An 18,066-nucleotide genomic window follows, 5' to 3' on the forward strand; every position below is an offset into this window, starting at 1 on the left:
GTATTCATACCCCTTTGAAATTTTCCACATTTTGTCATGTTACAACCAAAAACGTAAATGTACTGTATTTATTGGCGTATAACACTCACTTTTTAAATACTGTATTTTATTGGGATTTTATGTGATAGACCAACACAAAGTGGCAAATAGTGAAGTGGCAGGAAAATTATAAATAGTTTTATTTATTTTTTACAAATCAATATCTGAAAAGTGTGGTGTGCATTTATATTCAGCCCCCTTTTACTCTGGTTCCACTAGATTTTAGTTAGGTGTATCAATTGCCTTCAGAGTCCACCTGTGTTATTTAATCTCAGAATAAATACAGCTGTTCTGTGAAGCCCTCAGAGGTTTGTTAGAGAACCTTAGTGAACAAACATCATGAAGGCCAAGGAACACACCAGACAGGTCAGGGATATTGTTGTGGAGAAGTTTAAAGCAGGGTTAGGTTATAAAAAAATATCCCAAGCTTTTAACATCTTACGGAGCACTGTTCAATCCATCATCTAAAAATGGAAAGAGTATGGCACAACTGCAAACCTACCAAGACATGGCCGTCCACCAAAACTGACAGGCCGGGCAAGGAGAGCATTCATCAGAGAAGCAGCCAAGAGGCCCATGGTGACTCTGGAGGAGCTGCAGAGATTCACAGCTCAGGTGGGAGAATCTGTCCACCGGACAACTATTAGTTGTGCTCTCCACAAATCTGGCCTTAAGAGTGACAAAAAAGCCATTGTTAAAATAAAGCCATAAAAAGTCCCGTTTGCAGTTTGCGAGAAGCCATGTGGGGGACGCAACAAACATGTGGTAAAGGGTGCTCAGATGAGACCAAAAATTTAACTTTTGTGTGGTGAAAAACGAACGCTACACATCATCCTAAACACACCATCCCCACCGTGAAACATGGTGGTGGCAACAACTTGTCGGGATGTTTTTCTTCAGCAGGGACAGGGAAGCTGGTCAGAGTTGATGGAAAAATTGGATCGAGCCAAATGCAGGGCAATCTTCGAAGAAAACGGTTAGTCTGCAAAAGACTTGAGGTGGAGGATCACCTTCCAGCAGAACAACGACCCTAAACATACAGCCAGAGCTACAATGAAATGGTTAAAATCAAAGCATATTAATGTGTTAGAATGGCCCAGTCAAAGTCCAGACCTAAATCCAATTGGGAATCTGTTGAAAGACTTGAAAATTGCTGTTCACAGATGTTCTCCATCCAATTTTGGAGCTACTTTGCAAAGTAGAATGGGCAAAAATGTCTCTCTCTAGATGTGCAAAGCTGGTAGAGACATCCCCAAAAAGAGCTGTGACTGTAATTGCAAAAAAAGGTGGTTTTACAAAGTAGGGGGGCTGAATACAAGTGCATGCCACACGTTTCAGAAAACCATTTATCATTTTCCTTCCACTCAACAATTATGTGTCACTTTGTGTTGGTCTATCACATAAAATCCCAATAAAATACATTTACGTTTTTGGTTGCAACAAGACAAAATGTGCAAAATTTCAAGGGGTATAAATACTTTTTCAAGACATTGTAGGCATACTTACACGGTTTCCAGCTTGATCAATATAACTATGCTATCAAATTCATAGCAAAGCTTTATAAGCAATCGAAACATGTTTACAGTATGAAAAGATGCCCCATCCAACCATTGGCTGCTGTGACAAGAATGTACTCTTCTCTGAGATGATTGTTGTTCTCTTTATCCAGGGACTTGAAGCTGGACAATGTTATGTTGGACTCGGAGGGCCACATCAAGATTGCAGACTTTGGGATGTGTAAAGAGAACATGTGGGATGGAGTGACAACAAAGACTTTTTGTGGCACCCCAGACTATATAGCCCCAGAGGTAATGTGTGCCGTATACTGACATGTAATAACAGATTTACCATGGCTAACCAACACCAACAATAAATGGTTTAACCACTTCCTGCTTATAGGCCGTAAATAAATAGCCTCTGGTTGAAGCTGTTATACCAGGATCAGTGCAGCTACAACCATGATCCTGGTATCCTCCTTTTCTGCCAGCGATTCCCTTATCTGGTAAAAGTGATCACTTTTACAGGCAGCAGAAGAGGGGGCCGCCTTTACCAGGCTCTCCCATCCCATCAGGAAGCTTGGTACTGATGCGACCGCTCTGATCGCAATTACTGTGAAGAGTGGAGGGCACGGAAGTTCCTCCCCCCTTTCTTTGATGTTAGAAACTGGATTTCATCAACTTGTTTTTTTTTATTTACAAGCCATTACCGGCTTGTACAGCATCTGATCAAACTGATCCTGGTTTGGAGACGAGAGGAGAGATCTAGGATCTAATAGACCCCAGATCTCTCCAAAAAAGAGGACCTGTGACAGCCGATGCTATCACAAGGGATGATGTTCATTCATTCTGATAGCAATAAAGTTGATCCAAAAAGATTTACAGTACAGTGTAAAAAAATAACTTTTTTTTTTAATCAAATAACAAGATACATTTTAAAGCAAACCCCCTCCACCTGTGCTCACGGGCATACACGTGCACATCCAACATTCATATATAAATGTCACACCACATGTGCGGTATCACCGTGGATAGCGGAGTGAGAGCGATAATTCAAACACCAGACTTCCTGTGTAACTATAAACTTGGTAACCTGAAAGGCTTTTAATGCGTTGCCTATGGATGATTTAATGTACCACAGCTTGTCACCATTTCACGGGCGTGCACCATTTTTTTAGTTTGGTATCTATTTATTCGATGTAACATCGTCTTTTATATTTTACCGAAAACTGGCTATTCTGTTGTGTTTGTGTTCACTAAAATTCATTAAAGTGTATTTAAAAAAATTAAAAATCTACTGCACAAATATGTTGTGACATAAAACACTGCAGCACCCACCACTTTATTCTCCAGGGTAGCCTTTCTCAACTTTTTCACCCCAGGGGCCCCCTTGGGATAATTTTCAGGTCTCAGGGAACCCCTGATAAAATGTGTTTAACAGAAGAAATCCTCCTCAAGGAGCGGAAATCTATTATGGCAAAGAAAAGCTCAGACTACTTCCCCCATACAGGACTAAGAGGCCTGAAAAGTTTAGGATGTTTTTCAATCAACAGAAATCTCTTAATCGTTTTTCTATTTCCCTGATCTAGATCATCGCTTACCAACCATACGGGAAGTCTGTGGATTGGTGGGCCTTTGGCATCTTACTTTACGAAATGTTAGCTGGGCAGGTAATTTATTTCATCTTTGCCTTTTTTATTTACTTTGGTTAACATTTTACTATTTGTGTTGAAATTGATAAAAAAAAAAAAAACCCCGTTGATTACTGTGGGCAGCTCCACCAATTTTGGTTTTCTCCAGTTTCTATGCATCAACCTTTTATTGCTGGCGTTCTTGCGATTGTCTGGACCTATATAAAAAGCCAGAGCCTTGTAATTACCAAATACAGCCATACTTGAATACTTTTGGCTATTGCCAAAACTATATTACTACCACAACTATTTCTCATTACCAGCATTGCTTTTACCAAAACACTAAAAGTTTGGTTTGCTTTTGAGGAAGGCGAGATTTGGTTTTCTTATTCACGTACCTAGTGGTGACATGTTGACTAAGACTAGTGTTCCCGAAGAACTTCGAATGTGTTCAGTCCAAGGAAACTATAGCCCAGATTCACGTAGGAGATACGACGGCGTATCTCCAGATACGCCGTCGTATCTCTGAGTCTGAGGCGTCGCATCTTGGCGCCTGATTCAAAGAATCAGATACGCCAGAATTAGTATAAGATACAACCAGCGTAAGTCTCCTACGCCGTCGTATCTTAACTGCATATTTACGCTGTAGGTAGGGGGTAGGGGTGTGTACGCTGATTTACGCCTAGAAATATGTAAATCAGCTAGATACGCCAATTCTCAAACGTACGCCCGGCTGTCGCATTACAGATACGCCGTTTACGTTAGGCTTTTTCCGGCGTAAAGTTACCCCTGCTATATGAGGCGTACCAATGTTAAGTATGGACGTCGGGCCAGTGTCGAATTTTCCGTTGATTACGTCGTTTGCATAAGTCGTTCGCGAATAGGGCTGTGCGTAATTTACGTTCACGTCTAAAGCATTGGCTTCTTGCGGGTTAATTTGGAGCATGCGCACTGGGATACTTTCACGGACGGCGCATGCGCCGTTCGTAAAAAGCGTCATTTACATGGGGTCACAATAAATTTACATAACACACGCCCACATCTTCCACATTTGAATTAGGCGGGCTTACGCCGGCCTATTTACGCTGCGCCGCCGCAAGTTTGGTTTGTGAATACTGCACTTGCCTGTCAAAGTTGCGGAGGCGTAACGTAAATAGGATACGTTGCACCCGCACAAAGATGCGCTCCTCTACGTGAATCCGGGCCTATGTTGATATTTTAGACATGTAGTTAAAAAAGTTAAAAAAAATTAAAAAACTGTATTAAAACACGAGCTTCTAAACGGAATATAAAGCACAACTGTGACAAATAAAGAAAAGATACCACGCAAATGGTGAGAAATTATTGAAAATAAGCTGCGGCAAAAAATGTATAGAATAAGCATACACAGAGCTTTTTTTTTCTCAGAGCATAGGTGCAGGAATTCTCCCTTCTAAGTCACATCTTGCCCCCTCTACACCTCCGAGCACCATCCCTTGTTTGCACCCCTTACCCACCTCCCTGTACTGCTCCTTTTAAAGAACACCATGTTAAATGTCATTTCGTGGTGCAAAGTAATTTGTATGGAATTTGTTAATAGTAGAACACAATAAAATAGACCCCCCCCAGAAAACAAAATACCACCCAAGCAACAATAGATCCCCTGCAGCAACAACAGATCTCTGAACCACAAGCATCATAAGACTCCTCTCCTCCACAGTAGATCCCTTCCGGCAACAGTTAACCCCCAGCAACACAAGTCCCCCCTCCCCCCAGCAACACGAGTCCCCCAAAAAAAAATTCCAGCAACAATAGATCCCCCAGCATCCAGCCTCAATAGACCCTTCAGCACACCCCAGCACCCTTTGCCATTACCTACATTCAGTAATGGAGGTGCTGGAACTGAGTTCCCCCACGTTCCAGCTGAAAAAAGTCCTGAACATACATAACATAAAAGTTTCTCTGTTGAATGCCACTCTAACCAAAATGAATAATGAATTGAATACCATATAAATTTAAACTGAATAAAACAAAAACTGTGCAAAGGGTGATTTACATAAATAGCATAAAAAGTAAAAAATTCTTCTACCATAATAAATTAAGGCCCAGATTCTCGTAGGAGATACGGCGGCGTATCTCCAGATACGCCGTTGTATCTCTGAGTCTGAGCATTTTGGCGCCTGATTCAAAGAATCAGATACGCCAGAATTTGTATAAGATACGACCAGCGTAAGTCTCCTACGCCGTCGTATCTTAAATGCATAATTACGCTGGCCGCTAGGGGCGTGTACGCTGATTTACGCCTAGAAATATGTAAATCCGCTAGATACGCCAATTCACGAACGTTCGCCCGGCCGTCGCATTACAGATATGACGTTTACGTTAGGCTTTTCCCGGCGTAAAGTTACCCCTGCTATATGAGGCGTAGATGAGGCGTACCAATGTTAAGTATGGACGTCGTTCCCGCGTTGAATTTTGAAAATTTTACGTTGTTTGCGTAAGTCGTTCGCGAATAGGGCTGTGCGTCATTTACGTTCACATCGAAAGCATTGGCTTCTTGCGGGTTAATTTGGAGCATACTTTCACGGACGGAGCATGCGCCGTTCGTAAAAAGCGTCATTTACGTGGGGTCACAATAAATTTACATAACACACGCCCACATCTTCCACATTTGAATTAGGCGGGCTTACGCCGGCCTGTTTACGCTACGCCGCCACAACTTTGGTTTGAGAATACTGCACTTGCCTGTCAAAGTTGCGGAGGCGTAATGTAAATAGGATACGTTACGCCCGCACAAAGATGCGTGCTTCTACGTGAATCCGGGCCTTAATGTTCATGCCCAGATTTGGAAACAAAGTCCCACACCAAATCTAGTGAGTCAGAATTGATTCCAGGATATAACCGCACAAGAAAATCTCTGTGGGTCCCAAATCAGATGTCCAAGCAGAGGAAAACACAACTTGTGTATATATGCTTGCCAGAGCTAGGGTGACTTTGTGTAGAGAAAGCAGAAAACGCTTGTGTGAGTGAAATCTCACTGTGGTATCCAGGATCCTTCAGCGGGCCTCCACAGACAGATATTCCACTGTTTAGGGTCCCCAGAAATGAAGAGAAGCCGAGCACCAGGCTCGCATAGTATAAAATCTCAAGTGGTACTTTATTAAAATACATACAATAAAGTGTGTATAAAACAATTAGTGTCTCATCATCCAAAGGAACTACAAAAACCCACAATGCAATGCGGAACCACGTGTGGGTGGTGACGTCACGACTTCCGGATCCGCCCCAAAGCGGAACCTGGATGTTGTGACACTTCAACACGCATTCACGGTCATGCATTGCATTGTGGGATTCGTAGTTCCTTTGGACCTCTCACTAATCCCAGTGATGGGACATTCTTTACTCCCATTTTTGCCAGGGCATTTTCTACTCACACTGGCCACAGTCTGGGCCCCCATAAAGTCTAACGGACAGTAAACCTGCCCTTTGTTCAGAAAGTTCGGAGACCCCGATCTAGAACAGCAACATTAGTCTAGAGTTTGGGTTGGTGGCACACCATGGGTTCTTGTTGTTATAACGAAAACATTGGTATTCAATCTAAATTGAAAGTATAACGTATGTGTAATTCTTGCTGCCCATGTAATCATTCAATGTCAGCATTGTCATATAGTGATGAAATGTCAACACACTGTATCCTGCAATACTCCGAACAATTACAAGGATATTTACAGGATACAGAAGCCGATCTGACAATGAGCTACTAGTGCTGAAAGTCAGAACACAACATCGGATAGTTAGTGCAGCGAGTTCTGCTGTTTTTCTTTTTTATTCAACCCAGCAAGCTGGGAAAAAAAAAAAATTGCCCGTGTCCTAGACTTAACACATCCTCTACACCAGGGATATGCAATCAGCGGACCTCCAGCTGTTGCAGAACTACAAGTCCCATAAGGCATAGCAAGACTCTGACAGCCACAAGCATGACACCCAGAGGCAGCTGGAGGTCCACTAATTGCATATCCCTGCCCTACACAATGACATCAATCAGATACATTGAATGACCATGTAATTATATAGAAAAGCATTACTGCTACCACAGTATATAAATGCAATGAAAGACTAACAATACATTGTATTCACATATAATTGTTATCCAGATGATGAAGTTAGGCCTCATGTAAACGCTTCTAAGCGTAAACGCGGCAAAACGTGGATTACTATCTGTCAAGTTAAATCGTTCACTTACGATTGGTTCACTTACCCTTTCCTCCGATTTCCCTTCTAAATGTTTTTTTGTTTTCTTTGTCTGAATTTCTCACTTCCTGTTCCTCAATAAGCTGTTCAGTAAGCTGTTCTAAGGGTTCCGGATTCACAAAGCACTTACGCCAACGTAGAACAAGATACGCCGACGTAAGTGCAAATGTGCGCCGTCGTATCTATGCGCCGGACCCACAAACTAAGATGCGCCTAAAAATAGGCTTCATCCCGCTGACGTAACTTGCCTACGCCGGTGTAGCGTGGGCGCACATTTAGGCTGGACGCATGTGGCGCTCCCATTGATTAGCCATTCAAATATGCAAATGAGGGAAATACAGCGATTCACGAATGTACGTGCGACCGACGCAGGCTACGCGATGTGCGCGCAAGTTGAATGTCCGGCGTAAAGTTAAGCCCCATAAAGGAGGTGTAACCCAGCAGCAGACATGCAAAGGTCTGCACCAGGGAACTCAAGCCGGCGTATTTTACTTTGTTTACGTTGGACGTGTGTCTGGCTGGGCGTAGGTTACGTTCACGCCGTAGGCAGTGATCCGGCGTAGTTTAGGCAGTTGTTTCGACGTGGTTGTGGGCATGCGCAGAGGGATGCGTCCACGTCCCGGCGCATACGCAGTTCGTGATACTGATCTGTCTGGCGCTCGGCCCATCATTTGCATGGGGTCACGCCCCATTTGTATAGCTCATGCCCACTTCCACCTACGCCGGCGTACGCCTTTGAAACCAAGCGCAGTTTTGGGAGCACTGGCTTTGTGAATTCCATGCTTGCCTTTCTGCGCTGCGTTGGCGTAGCGTATATTATTTGCGCTACGGCTGCGTAATGTGCGCCCGCTCTCTGTGAATCTGGGCCAATGACTTTCCACCGCTCGGATGATGGTGGAAAGCTTACTGAGGAGAAACAGGAAGTGAGAAATTCAAACAAAGAAATAAAAACATCTAGAAGGGAAATTGAAGGAAAAGATAAGTGAACCAACAATGCACTGGCTTAAAGGAACCAATTTAAAAAATAAAAGACAAACCTTTACAACCCCTTTAAGTGGTTAAAGGTTCCTAATTTACATACAGAAGTCTATTTCTTTGATGTGAAAGTCAAATTGATACAATGTTTAGACTTAACATTCCACTGATACATGGGTGCTCAACCTGTGGCTCTCCAGCTGTTGCGGAACTACAATTCCCATGAGGCATTGCAAGCCGCTGACAGTTACAAGCATGTCTCCCAAAGGCTGAGGCATTATGGGAATTGTAGTTTTGCAACAGCTGGAGAGCCACAGGTTGAGCACCCATGCGTGACTGATAGAATGTTTTCAAAACTTGACTGACTGGCCAGACTTTGACTTTTGATGGCAGAGAGAAAATTCTCTGCATACCAAATATCGGGAAGATCGGGAAACCCTTTGTCAAGATCGCAATGGGAAAAAATCGTGATAACGATTCTTGGCGCTTAATCGTGCAGCTCTAGAGTAAACTAATGCAAGCACAGGGAGAATATGCAAACTCAATGCAATTTGTATTTGGTTGGGATTCTAACCAATGACCTTAGTGCTGCCATAAAGAAATCCTAACCACTAAGTCGCTGTGCTGTTTGCTTTCATTCTGCTGGCTAGTTGCCTTTTTACAGGTTGTGTTTGGTTGCCACCCTGTTGGGTTTTAGCTCTCCTTGTAACTACACTATTTCCTCTTACAGGCTCCTTTTGAAGGGGAGGATGAAGATGAACTATTCCAGTCTATCATGGAGCACAATGTAGCCTATCCCAAGTCTATGTCCAAGGAAGCTGTGGCTATCTGCAAAGGGGTAAGGGCCTATCTTCTAACATTTTCCAACATTGTAAAACTCCCAAATACCCCAAGTTGTCTACACATATTACAAACTAATTGCACAATCTCCTTGGGTCCCTTTCACACCAACATTCCGATCAGGTCCGCCTGTCAGTTTTTCAGATCGGAACCTCCATTCTGATTGTTGGACGGTTGGATGCAAATGAACCGCCTGCCTGTTTACACCCACGGACACCAAATCCACTAAAAACAGACGGATGGGGATCTGTTCTTCCCCTTCCATCCAGTGGATCAGATTGGATAGCAGTCAAGTGTAAAAGGGTTTCCATTCTCTTCTGCTCGGCTCTTGCAGAATAATTTATTAGCACCATTCCATCCAGAACTGTGAGCCCAAAATGGCACAAGGACAGGTCCACAGGGGTGTGTTTATTTTCTCCTGCTGAGCTCACTTGACGTGGGTTGGATGATACTGGGGATCATTCAACCTGGAAGAGGACCTGTGATGAGTCTTCCTCCGAATGCGGAAGGAGATGGGTACAGTGGAACCTCGGATTACGAGCATAATCCGTTCCAGGAGAATGCTTGTAATCCAAAGTACTCGCATATCAAAGCGAGTTTCCCCATTGAGGTCAATGGAAACTACAATAATTTGTTCCACCTTGACTTCAATGGCATGCAATACCGCATGTGGCCAGAGGTAAGGGGGGGCCGGAGAGCCTCGGAAAAACAGAAAGGCCCACGGACAGCTCAGCTGACCTTGCAAAGGCTCAGGAACGTAGTCTTTCCAAACATCGGCTCCGGATTTTTAAGAAAACAGTACTCGTATTGCGAAACGCTTGTTAACCGTGTTACTCGCAATCCTAAATTCCACTGTATTTAAGGGAGAGCTGTTTTTTTTATTTTTACTAGTGCTAGGGTATTTTTGTTTTTTATTCGAGTCAGGCTTTTAGTGTACATAATTCATGTAAAGCAGTGCTGTCTACCGTGGTCGATGTCCAGCTAAAGATTAGAAAAATAATGTAGGGATTGCCTGAATAAAGGATTATAGATTGGACAACATTGTAATATCAGAACAGATTCAGAGGAATACCTCACTGCAGGCTTATTTCTACAGTCTGGTCCATTCCACAATGTGCCTATTCTGTGCAGCACCTGGATCCATTCCACCCCCGCACTTGTAGAGAGGGGAGGGAGTCAGCTTGTCTATAATGGTCTGTTTGCGTGTGTGTTTTTTCTCGTCATTTAAATGCCATGTGAATCCAAAGTGAAATGACAGCGATCCAAACATCTGCTTGGGATGTCCCTGTGCTTGGGCTGACGCTCCTCCACCACAGGCAGTAGAAATAAGTGAGTGGGAGACGGCGATGACTGGCAGCCATAGGCATAAAGCAGTTCCTGTGGTTGGGGCTATTAGCACAGAGAGAAATTCCGAACTCCTGCAGCCTGAATATAGAGTGATTGCTGCACTTCTTTCCAAAAGTGGGTTGATTATGTATACACACTTTATTTTATATTGCATTGTTGCCGACTTTGTACTGTTTTATGAATACATAAAGTCATCCATACTAACACACACTTAAAGCGGTGGTTCCCCCTTAAAAACAACTTTTTTTTATTCCACTGCCCCCCCCCCCCCACATTACAATCGAATTAAGGCTCTTAATATTTTTTTCCTGCTGTACATACCTTAGTACAGCATATTCACCCGTGCATCCGGGTTGCGAGTCCCGCGGGAGTGGGCGTTCCTCACATGCTGTTGATTGACGTTTTGCCCAAAAACGAGCTCTCCCCTGTCGCGTAAGCCACGTCACGGTTGGCGAAAGGAGCCGAACGGCGAGTCGGCGCTATACTGCGCATGCGCATCGCCGTTCGGCTCCTTTCGCCAATCGTGACGCTGCTTATGCGACGGGGGGAGAGCTCGTTTTTGGGCAAAACGTCAATCAACAGCATGTGAGGAACGCCCACTCCCGCGGGACTCGCAACCCGGATGCACGGGTGAATATGCTGTACCCAGGTATGTACAGCAGGAAAAAAATAATAAGCCTTAATTCGATTGTAATGTGGGGGGGCAGTGGAATAAAAAAAAGTTGTTTTTAAGGGGAAACCACCGCTTTAATGGCAAGTTTGATCATATGTAAGCTCTGAGAAATAAATAGAGCATTGGAGAAATATACAGAGATCCGGAGAGAACATGCATACTTTTACATCCTGCTGTTATTAGTGACATAAGAGAGATGCCAGCATAACAAAGAGACCTCTCCGGAAAGTCTGCTTTACCCCACTGCCTGTTGTTCATTGCAGGGCCTCCATCAAGAATTATGGGGCCCCTTACACAGCTTCAGGCATGGGCCCTCTGGACCAAATTGAGAAGCGGGGGGCCACCGCGAATTGAGAAGTGGGGCGTGCCGCTGCTAATTGAGAGGGGAAAAAAGGGGGGTAGCCATCTGGGGCCCTTTAATAATAAAAAAAAAGAAAAAAAATGTAACACTGTGCGAACCAGGTTTTACTACTCCTGCACCACCTCATTCTTGGAGTGGGTGGGGGCGATTGAAGCAGCTGCATACCCTTCCTCTTTGCAGATGGGTCATTGGGCTGCCAACATCTCCTGGATCTCTCTGGGCGCCCAATACAACAGTTATTGTCACAATACCTGGTTTACCGCAGTGCTTTTGCCTCCCTCTACTGCCAAGGAGGTTGTGACTACCCCTCTGAGGACATTTGCACAAGCGTGGCAGATCACTAGAGCAGGGAGAAAGGGTCAGGTGGATTTGTTGGCTCAGTTTTTGGCTACATTGTGGGGTTCATCCATTCCAGGCCTGAGTACTCTTTCTTCTGATGGTTGCCTCCACTTAGACTCACAGGCTTCCCCTGGCTATTCAACTGGCCCTAATGGCTAGGGTTGCCACCTTATCCCTTTAACCCGAACATGTATTAATTACACAGATTCTGTGTCTGATTAAGGTGGTAATTAAACTTGGTGCCTTATCTGCATTAAAGTAGCCAAAGAACCTGTGTAATTAATGTGTGTTCGGGTGTTTGTGATGTGGCAACCCTACTCATGGCAGGTGGATCTGCTTCCTGTTCCTCAGCAGCTCTTACCTAAAAAGTAATTACTGGAAAGCCAACACTTTACAACTGTCGACAGAATAGCTGGTGAGTGTAAAGCTTCCTTTGGTGACACCTTTATGCCTGCCTTAGCTCGGAATCTCACTTTTTCTTCTTACTTACACACTCACTTTATCTTCAGAGCAGATGGGCACTCCCAAAACCCATGTGGTCTATTATGCAAATATTAAACGTAACTTGTAGCCAATATATGTCCCATCTCCTCTCACGCCGTATTTAGGAAAGAATAGGAGAAGGTGGCCTCTACCACAGAACTTGTAGTTTGTGATTGAATACGTCCGGGGCTAGACTGGAAATAATTTTAACCAGCCCAACAGCATAACGTCGCAGAGGCTGTGCGGGCATGGCACAGGAGTTGCCCGAGGCTGTGCGGGCATGGCACAGGAGATGTCCGAGGCTGTGCGGGCATGGCACAGAAGCGTAACAGGAGGTAGTCATAGGCAACAGAGGGGTCTGGTCTTACCCAGCCGGAATGTGGAGCTGAGCGTGCCACCACCGAGATAAGTGCCTTACATTTAATAATGGCGGCGCAATTACATTGCTGTGCATGCGCCCGAGTCTGGCTAGCTTTGGAACGGCGCATGTGCCATTGACATATCAGCCCATAGCCATATTTTTTACAGGGCAACCCTAAAATAGGCCAAAATTTATGGGCTGTCCGTAAATTAACAGGAAGTTGGCAACACTGGGCCAATGGCCAGGCGGTCGCAGCCACCGCTCAAAGCGGCGCCAGGGCAGGCAGCCTATCGGGAATTTTTTTCTATCTCGGTAGGCCAGTCTGGCCCTGAATACAGCATCCAGATTTCAAAGTGCATATAGGGCCAGGACTTTTTTGTATAGAGAGTAGAGAATCAGGAAGTCCCCTATCACATTTTTTGACTTATTGGGCAAATTAGGGGGATTTCTCCTAACTTCCGGTCCCATGGACACAATGGGAAGTAAGAATATTTTTCTCCAAAGTGATATGGGTGACCTCACATAAATCTGTTCACCGTCTTGTGGTCTTTCAAACTTGCCATTTGCTCATAAATAATCCTAAACCATACAGTCTGAAGACTCTGTTGGTGTCACTCTGGCTTATATATATATATATACATTTTTTTTTTTACATAGGGACTGCATTATCTGTAGTGTAATTTTCCTAAAATTGGGCATGGCAGCTCCTATTACCTTTCTACTGTTTCTACAGTGAGAACCAATTTATATATGGAAGTTGTATGACTGCTTCTAATAAAACATTGTTTTATATCTGTGAATCATTCTTGCAGTGTATGTACAGCATCACACCAATTCTATGTATTGTCCCCCCCTGGGCTAAGATTCTTAAGGGTAAACAAAACACTTGGTGCTTTGATAGTGTCCTGAAGCATTCCGCGTTGAAAATTAGCATAATGGGTGTGAAGCGCACCGCGTAAATGCTAATCTATTCCAGCAAGGCTGCACCCTCAGGCTTTACACCTCTGCCATGTGGGGTGGGTAGCGGCACACATGTTGGGTACACATGAGCTGGCACGTGCCTGTATATTACAGACACACACAGATTGATGCACAGAAAAGGGCTCCCAGCACAAGTGCTTGTGCAGGCTGATTGCAATCGATCTTCTCCGCCATTCAAAGCAAGCTAATAGGAAATGGCTGGGCATTGCTGGTGAGCTATAATGTCTCCCCAGAACTCCGCTGTAAGGCACTGAGTCACATCCGCTGCGTCAGACATTCGCATCCGTGCATCGCGCTGACTGACTTGATCAAGTCAAAGCATGGCATAAATCTGGCCTGTCCTCATCTTTTAATGAATTGGTACACGCTAGAATAAACCGCTTTAAAGTGATTTAAAGGTTTTTTGTTTTTTTTTATCACAAATATGTTCTACTTACCCGCTCTGTGCAATGATTTTTCATAGAGCAGATATACTGCGGCAGGGCGGCTCTATTGCACAAATCGCTGTACCGGTACGTCGGTTTGTTTAATAGCTAAAGCAGGCGCGCCCGCTTTGCCGGTGCTTGTGGTCGGCGGCTGAAATGTCCACCTGCTCCACAGAGAGCCAGAAAGGGGATCTGTCAATGTAAACAAAGCAGAGCATTGTTCTGACAGGGCAATAGAGAATATTTAATATTTTTAATAATTTTATATTTCTTATAATGCATCTATTTGGTTAAAGTGGAACTACACTTCATCTAAGCACCAAAAATGCTAATAATTCATTTTTAATATTCAAAGCAAACTCCCCCATCCATCCATGTCTCCATGCTTTATTTTGCTGAGAAATTGCTTTGAAAAACACCCCCTCAAGCATTTCTGGCAGCGGCGATCTGAAGAAGGGAAGATAATGTAGAATTGACTTCCTAGAATCCATCTGTCCTTGGGTCAGGAGTGCAGGCAGGAGGCGTGTACTTGGCTGAGAAAGCCTCTCCTGAAGACCTCTGGGATGTATGACATAATTTGCCTAGGCATGGAAACCAGCAAGGAACTGAAGCAATGTAAAAAAAAAAAAAGTATAAAACTAGTGTAGCACTACCCCCGCAAGAGCTGCTGGTTTAGATTTGGGCCTATGTGGCAGGGATGCAGCCTCGGGCCAACGTGGCCTCGCGGCTAATATCAACCATCACATACCCCGAGCCCAGAGGGCCACGAGACAAAAAGACCCTAAAAATGGCGTCTGCCCCCTTAAGTACCCTTCCCCATCGTGCCCAGTGGGGAGACCACTCCCACTGGGCTGTTCCCGGGGTAAAGCACCCAATGCACTCAGGCCTGCTTGTATTCCAACATTGGCCTGGGGTGGCAACGCCACCTACAGGCAACAGTGGGAAGTCCTTCAAACACAGCCATAGCCGGAACAGAGGCTGTTTTAGCCATAATCGTATCAAAGTCTGAGCTAACTACCAACTCAGACATACACAACATTTAACATAGCGCCTGGTCATCAGGAGCAGGGCGCTACACTAGTAAATATGATATACTTTCTTATCAATTTACTAATGCTAGCAGAATAAGGATTACAAATAGCCAGTGTTGATTGAGAGTGTGACGCTGCACTCGAAGTGTTGCCTTAAAAAATATGACCCTGTGCTCCTTACCTAAGGCCTGATTAACACCTAGGCATTTTTTTGTGCATTTTGCAGATTTGCACTACAGAACGTGTTCCATTGGAAACCATGTTAAAGGGACTGTAGTGCAAATCTGCAAAAAGCACTAAAAATGCATAAGTGTGAATCCAGCCTAAATATAAACTGCTACATTGTGGCTAAACAACAAGCAGTTGATTGACAGTATACAAAGAATACAAAAGTGCAGTATAAAAGGGTTTTTAATAAAATAGACGAAGTACACAGCCAAATGGCTACTCACAATTAATATAAGGTTACAGGCATATCAGGTAAATGTGGTCCGTGGTCACTGGTGTCCGATGTGTCCTGGTCCTTAGGGAGGTCTGCACAAGACGGGGGAGCTGTAGATGGAACAGTATGGCGCTGAAGACAACCATAAGGGAGGACAGCAAACCGTGCAGTGTACAGGACGGCATGCGTCTCAGGGTGGACTGCTAACAGAAATCGTCGCACCGGAAGTGACGTGGCGTGGCATACGGGAACGGACCAATCCGTGTACTATTTCCAGAGCGTGCTTCTGCTTTTTGGGATTGCTGCCACTAAGAGCTTATGGACTTTATTCATGAACTTATTTGATATAAGGACTATTACCACTAATCTATCATTAATTTGTTATACCACTTCCTTAATAAGATTAATCCTATTTATATTCATGGGCCACTATTGTCTGTAGTCTGCCTTATCTTGCGCCATCTGACAATTTTTTCGATTGACAGTATAACTTGTTTAAAGTGGAGGTTCACTCATTTTGTCAAGGGGAATCGGGTAGTGTTTTTAAAATCGAAGCAGTACTTACCGTTTTAGAGAGCGATCTTCGCCGCTTTCCGGGTATGGGCTGCGGGACTGGGCGTTCCTATTTGATTGACAGGCTTCCGACGGTCGCATACATCGCGTCACGATTTTCCGAAAGTAGCCGACCGTCGGTGCGCAGGCGCCGTATAGAGCCGCACCGACGTTCGGCTTCTTTCGGCTACTCGTGACGCGATGTATGCGACCGTCGGAAGCCTGTCAATCAAATAGCAAATAAATGGACGAGAACTGGACAGCCGCACTCCAAAATCACTTAAAGTTGTCTTTTTATTTTTCAACTGCACAAACAGTCACTGCAAACCAACAAGATACAGTATGGCCGACGCGTTTCGCACTTAGTCAGTGCTCAGCCACGACTAAGCACTGACTGTAAGTGCGAAACGCGTCGGCCATACTGTATCTTGTTGGTTTGCAGTGACTGTTTGTGCAGTTGAAAAATAAAAAGACAACTTTTTTAAGTGATTTTGGAGTGCGGCTGTCCAGTTCTCGTCCATTTATTTGCTATCATTAGCATTGCCAGCACCTTGGTGGTTCAACAACCCTTGATTGCTCACGGGGCTCACCTGGAGCGGTGAGATATCTGTCTGTTTGTCAATCAAATAGGAACGCCCAGTCCCGAAGTCCATACCCGGAAGCGGCGGAGATGATCGCTCTCTAAAACGGTAAGTACTGCTTCGATTTTAAAAAAACTACCAGATTCCCCTAGACAAAATGAGCATCAATCTAATGTTACATTTTTTTTTTGGGTGAACTCCCGCTTTAAAAGATGAATAATATAAATGCCAGTAAAAGCATTGCTGCAGTTACGTATGCATAAAAGACAAATTAATGGCACAGGTAAATATGGTTTCATTTTGTGTAAGCCTTGCCCTTTATTTAATGTGCATTATGTAAAATAATAATCACTGGCTAACTCACAAGACTCTTTGATTCTTATTATGTAAATCTGTGTAAAGTCACATTACCTGTGAACTCTGCAGCTTGTTTTTCGAGTAACATTAACCATTTGTACACAGCTGTGCTGCCTCCATGGACTGCAGTGACATCCACTAACGTCTGTAGCACATCTGCTCCATTCCAACACATCCCGGGCTCTCTTCTTTCCGTGTCACTAGCAACAGAATTGGTTGCTAAGCAGAAGCATGCAGCATCTCGTCTGCGGTCTTGTTACTCATGCAGTAACATTTATTCTGATTGCTTTAAAGACCACAAAACTGAAGAACTTGCCAGCGGTAACTTGGGGGGAATAAAAGAGAACTGGTACAACGTTTTTTTTTTTCTGGCTGAAAGTGTCTTGAGTTGCACTTAAATTTGCAGTTGTTGAGATTTTGTATGGCATTCCTTCTGCATCTGTCACAAATTGTCAAATGATAGCGAAGGTGACCAGGGGATGTTGGAGAGCTTCAATCTGATGAGGGTCGTGTACTTGTGTTGCATAGATAAGTAAATATTCATTAAAATGATAAATTTGACAATCGCTTATTTTAACTTTTCATTCCTCGCTTACCTGTCATCATTAAATGAGGTTTTCTTATTTGATAGCTTATGACGAAACATCCCGGCAAACGCTTGGGCTGTGGACCAGAAGGGGAGCGAGATATAAAGGACCACGCATTCTTCCGATATATAGACTGGGAGAAGCTCGAGATGAAAGAGATCCAACCGCCCTACAAGCCAAAGGCGGTAAGCTGTCCCTGCAGTACCACGCCTCTATCTTCTACAACCTTTCGCTGCCGTCTGTGCCAAACTCGCTGTGTTCTGTGTGCTTGCGTGTTTGTGGACACTGTGGTTGTGGTGCGTGTTTTATGTGTCATTGCGCTCTGTGTGTGTTTA

General features: G+C 44.2%; 1 protein-coding gene across 2 annotated transcripts in view; it reads left to right on the top strand.

Annotated features, from left to right (window-relative positions):
* PRKCB (protein kinase C beta) overlaps window positions 1-18,066 on the top strand; it is a 336,313-nt gene that overhangs the window by 278,044 nt on the left and 40,203 nt on the right. For both annotated transcript variants that reach the window (XM_040356513.1, XM_040356512.1), the window contains exons 13-16: window positions 1,709-1,847; window positions 3,125-3,205; window positions 9,102-9,209; window positions 17,776-17,916. In XM_040356513.1, coding sequence (XP_040212447.1) covers window positions 1,709-1,847; window positions 3,125-3,205; window positions 9,102-9,209; window positions 17,776-17,916 — 469 coding nt within the window. The remainder of the gene's footprint in view (window positions 1-1,708; window positions 1,848-3,124; window positions 3,206-9,101; window positions 9,210-17,775; window positions 17,917-18,066) is intronic.

This window comes from Rana temporaria, chromosome 6 (assembly GCF_905171775.1).
Source record: "Rana temporaria chromosome 6, aRanTem1.1, whole genome shotgun sequence".
Classification (NCBI taxonomy): Eukaryota; Metazoa; Chordata; class Amphibia; order Anura; family Ranidae; genus Rana; species Rana temporaria.